This window comes from Asparagus officinalis, chromosome 8, assembly GCF_001876935.1.
Source record: "Asparagus officinalis chromosome 8, Aspof.V1, whole genome shotgun sequence".
Taxonomy (NCBI): Eukaryota; Viridiplantae; Streptophyta; class Magnoliopsida; order Asparagales; family Asparagaceae; genus Asparagus; species Asparagus officinalis.
This window is the reverse complement of record NC_033801.1, coordinates 37,565,590-37,571,263: the sequence shown is the minus strand read 5'-3', so window position 1 is coordinate 37,571,263 and position 5,674 is coordinate 37,565,590. Positions and strand designations below refer to the sequence as shown.

The 5,674-nt window shown below is 35.3% G+C and overlaps 1 protein-coding gene across 1 annotated transcript; it reads right to left on the bottom strand.

Moving 5' to 3' along the window:
- Window positions 1,172–3,806, bottom strand: LOC109821147 (sucrose synthase 2-like). Its single transcript, XM_020387340.1, has 6 exons — window positions 3,751–3,806; window positions 3,499–3,628; window positions 2,650–2,801; window positions 2,372–2,564; window positions 1,314–1,412; window positions 1,172–1,240 (listed from the first exon to the last, which is right to left on the bottom strand). Exons 1-6 carry the CDS (start codon window positions 3,804–3,806, stop codon window positions 1,172–1,174), a joined length of 699 nt encoding a protein of 232 aa, XP_020242929.1.

Genomic DNA, 5,674 nt, shown 5'->3' with positions numbered 1-5,674 from the left:
CTGAAAACCTTCGTTATTGTATGCTAACGACGGTGAAAAATCCCTTCGTCACCCGTCGTGCTAACGACGGTGAAAAATCCCTTCGTCACCCGTCGTTGAAGCCCTCTTCGCTAAAGGGTCACGAAGGGGTATACTACCCGTCGATATAGAGTCTATAACGACGGAACATATTACCGTCGTTAATATTTATGACGGTAATTATCACCGTCGTTACCATCAGTGACAGGGATATTTTTCTATCGTTACCATTAGTGACGGGATATTTTCCAGTCGTTACCATTAATTACAGGGATATTTTCCCATCGTTGAAGGCCAATTAATGACGGTTGAATACCGTCATAAAAGTCCTCATTGTGGGTAATTAGTAACTCATCAACGATGGTGCTTTCCCTTCGTTGATGACAAAATACGGTTTATAAAACTGTCATTATAGACTACAAATTTCTAATATATATTAATGGTCCTCAACGTGACACTAAGATTCACAACACAAATATATTAAAAATACCTAATAATGAATAAAAGAGAAATAAAAAAACTCCATTCATTAATAACTTTAATAAATAAAATTTCATCATCCTCAAATATTCAATACTAATAACAAGTGTTAATATCCCAACTGTTCCAAAGAAAAATATGTGAAACTATCTAATATAAATTAAAATAGAAGTCTGGGAAAGACACGCCCTTTCATCTATAATCATCGTCAAAAGAAGGCTCGAGCTACCCCCTCCTAATCTTGCATGGATAGCCTGAAAAGTTAAAAAAAATCACATAATTAAGAAATATCAATTAAGCAAATATTATCTTATTAAGTAAAAATCGCATTTTCTCTAGTGTAAGTAGTCAATCATAAAAGTATATAAGATATTTTACAAAAAATAATTACCTAGTCTTGCACATGTTCTCGAGGTTGAAGAGTCAATGAAGATTGTTGCCTTAAAAAAAGTTCCTGCATAGTTTTCACTTGTGACTCTAAGTCAGACATCCTTTGTTGTTGATGATGTTGTTGTTGCTCCTGCTCAACTAAGCATTGTTAAAACATCTGGTTCTTTCTCTTTTCTTCTATAACTCGTGCTTCCGGATCAGATCGACTAGGGAGTGGTCCTCTCAAATCTTTCAAAGTAGTCTCACAACCAAATACAGTGATGTGACCATGAGATTGCTTCCCCTAAATTTTCTCAACTATCTCAATGTCTGAAAGTAAAGGATTTGCTTGTTTGACTTGAATGATTTCATCCTATAAAAATTAAATTCACATGTTAGCACTATATAATGTATCATTATCAAACTTAAATACATACTTCACTTACATATTTATCTTGATCCTCGGTATCTAGTGTTTCATTAGCTTTCTTTCGGGTTTCATGAAACATTTTTACCACATCAGGTGGATTTCCTGACTTGCTACCCTTATTCAAATATTAAATAAAAAATGAGTACAACATCAAACTAAAAAACAATATAGTTTTAAATAAATAGGAAATTAGTTTTGAATGTTTACCAGTTCCCACGCAATTTGTCTAAAGGGTTTACTGTCTGTGTGGTGGAGTATCTTTCTTTTTCCTCTGTTAAGTGTATTTTGTTAGCTTTCTTTCTATACATCAAGATTAAAAGAGAATTTTAATAATTTAGCAATATACATGAAACAAAATAAATAAAAATAGGAGATTAATACCTGAAATTTTGAATAAACATAATGTTCCTTAACTAGTCAATCTCAGTCATCAACACTTACTCCTACATGTTTATTTCCAAGTGCAACTATAATGTTCCTTAACTAGTCAATCTCAGTCATCAACACTTACTCCTACATGTTTATTTCCAAGTGCAACTTGTAATGAATTTTCTTTCACATATTTCCTCATCAACACTTACTCCTACATGTTTATTTCCAAGTGCAACTTGTAATGAATTTTCTTTCACATATTTCATGTGCATGTCACCACGCCACTTATATGATAGCAATTGGCAATGGTTTTGTTCAGCATAGGTCTCCAGATATGGCCACACTTCAAATCATGATATCCACTTACGGTGTATCTCCTACTCATTTCTGAAAGGAACACGAAGAATGCTAGTATGCTCAGTTCCAATAACCTTCTCTAGCCTCTAGCCACAAGTGGTCCCGACCGTGTCTGGTAGCAATCGGGTCACCTATGAAGATTATATGTTACTGAGGAAGCCACAAGTGGTCCCGACCGTGTCTGGTAGCAATCGGGTCACCTATGAAGATTATATGTTACTGAGGAATATTACTTAGAAAAAATATGTTGAATTCGAAAGAACACTTTGAGACTTACAATTAAGATGCGGGGAGTGATATCCAAGAAACTAAAATCATATGTCTTTAATTTTGTAAAAACTTTACCGTTCCCCTGTAGCTATGAACCCTAAGAAAATTAAGCAGTGGCCACATGCTTTCTTTGTCATTAAACAACTTTGAGGAGAGGTATCGATTAAGGAATTGCACTCCATTTCTAATTGACTTGGAAAGTGACAGACGAGGGAAAGAAGCATTGAAAGGCTCAAAATCCAACTCGAGAACAAAGTTCCCCTGAGCGCTGAAACAATGAAAAATAATAGAGATTTACTCTTGATTTTAATAATTTTTCGAAACAAAACTAGATAATACAATCTAATCAAAACACCCACCTCTCTGCAAGCTCTTCCTTGAACTGTAAATATTCAGCAACGGTCAACTCCTGCACAGCGAGTTCGCTCACATTCACACGAACATACTCCCATACCCCAGGCCGAGGACGAATCGCGAGAGCAACCCATAGAGGTAACACTATTGCCTCATGTATTATGGTTAGAAATATTAAGTTATTAGGTGTTTTAGGAGAATAATAATTTTTAGACATATGAGTTTAGTCCTACATTGCCCATCATATTATATCTCTATATAGAGGGGGAATGGTTATTGCCTTCAATAAGAATCTACATTATTTGACTGTTTAAAAATTTTATCAATTACACTGATAGTAACATGGTCAGATATAAATGAGGGGGGAATAGGTTATCATGAAATAAGGCTTGTACAACATCATAAAAACACATTTTTCATAACAAAAATTACAAAGCCATTATATATTTGATATATTTTCTTAAAAGTTATGTGATTAAGTGAATATATTCTCAAAAAAAATGCATGTAAAACATACATGAAATTTTGATCTTGTAATTTTATACCAGCACATAGATAGCAGTGTTAAGTATATGATAGCAATCAGCAATAGTTTTGTTCAGAATAAACAGTTGAGTGAATGATTTGTAAAAATGTTACATGGCTAAATATGAATTTTCTCTAAGCATTTGGAAGCACTGTGTGCAATTGACAAACAATAGCATGTTATAAATTTGTAGTGCACTGTGTGCATAAAATAATTGGATTAAGAAAAAATTGACAAATTATTACTAAGTTGGAGAAAACTATCAAATTAGGATAGTCATTTAGTGACTAACAATCACATGTGATATATATCCATATTGCACCTGTGCAGCTTTAAGAACATCCTCAAAGACCCCATCCTTGAGATTCTCATGGTCAGCTTCAGGGATTACATCTTTATACTCAGCTAACAGTTGATGGGGTTGCAGCATTCCCTTCCCCTGTTTGATAAACCTGCAAATTGAGAGATAGTTAATTTCAAAGATTGAAGATAATCGTGAAAAAGATAAGAAACACAATTATACAAATATTTATGTAGAGAGATAGCAGAATATGTTGCTAAATGCTTTACCTACCAACAGGTGAAGGCAGAACACCAAAGACCCGCAGGAACCCTACAGCCCTTACCCATTCCTGAGTGGAAATAGATAGATATCTGTATGGATTTCATAGTAGGGTTACCAAAGTCGAAGAAGGGGAACGATTCTATTTGGGTGGTAGTTGATCGGTTGACGAAGTCAGCGCATTTCCTACCAGTAAGGACTACCTACACCACCGAGACTTATGCGAGAATCTTCATTCAGGAGATAGTTCGACTTCACAGAGTTCCAGAGATGATCGTATCGGATCGAGGCTCAGTTTTCACTTTATATTTTTGGAGGAGCTTCTAGGATTCTTTCGGCAGCAGATTATCATATAGCAGTGTGTTCCACCTGCAAACAGATAGGCAAACGGAGAGAGTGAACCAAGTATTGGAGGACATGTTATAGGCTTGCATTTTTAGACTTCTAGGGCAGCTGGGAGGACCACATTTCCTTGATCGAGTTCGCTTATAACAATAGTTATCAAGCGATGATTGATATGGCTCCATATGAGGCATTGTACGAGAGGCCTTGTAGATCCCCGATTTGTTGGGCAGAACCGAAGAATAGTTTGTTACTCGGGCCAGAGCTTGTGATGCAGACTACTGAGAAGGTAGCACTGATTAGGAAGTGCATTCTTGCCGCTCAGAGTCGGCAAAAGAGCTACGCGGATCATAGATGATGACCTTTGGAGTTTCAGATTAGAGATTTTGTCATGTTGAAGGTATCACTAATGAAGGGCGTTCAGCGATTCGGTAAATGGGAAAAACTTGCCCCAAGATATGTTGGACCATTCAAGATTTTAGAGTGTGTTGGAGCTGTGTCATATAGATTAGATCTTCCAGCATCGATGTCAAGCGTGCATAATTTATTTCATGTGTCGATGCTCAAGAAGCACCTGCATGATGAGGAGCAGCAGAGGGTGATTGATACACCTGAGATCAAGATTCAAATAGATTTATCCACTATTGAGGTACCGGTTTGTATCCTTGCGAGAGAGGACAAGAAACTAAGAAATAAGGTGATTCCCTTAGTAAAAATTCAGTGGAACCGAAGTGGAACTAAAGAGGCTTCTTGGGAGCACGAAGAGGATATGCGTCGTGACTACCCATACCTGTTTGAGTAGATAATTTGATTTATTTATTTATGCTTTGCTTATATGCATGATTGTCTATGTGGACATGTTCATATTTAACACTAGAATGGGGGTATTAATACTTAACTCCTAATCACTTGGGACACATGGTATATATATGGAGGGTTCCTTGTTTAGATTTTTTACTCGACGTACTAGTTCTGTTTAGTTAGGGGTTAAGTGGAAGCACTCATATTCTAGACTATTAAGTATAGATTTTTTTTATTTATAATACGTGCGGAATTTCGGGGATTAAATTCTTTTAAAGGGGGAAGAATGTAAAATCCCGATAATTTAAATATTATGTGATAATTATAATAATAAATATGTTATATAGTGATAAATAGCATATTTATTTTTTTGAGTATGAAAGGAATTGATTTGAGATCGATTCAATATATATATGTGTGGACATATGAGTGCAAATGCACAAAAACATGCACAAAGAAGAAATCTGGAAAATAATGACCAGATTTGAGTTTATATATTTTTCACACTGATACAGTTAGAATATGAGAAAACTCAAAAGAAACATATTGTAGGTCTCTTAATCATCTTTCTAACAAATCTTAAATCACATCATTCCGAGATAGGATGTAAAAGTTACAGCCAAATTAATGAATATAATATTTCAAAACTGTTAGTAGTCGACTACTACTCAGAGTAGTCGACTATCGGGAAATTTCCTGGGCTGACAGGTTGTAGATTTTAGGTCGAATTTGTTATTCTTCAAACCCAATTGATAACCTAAGTATATAAACATGTTTTTAACCTGATTTCTGA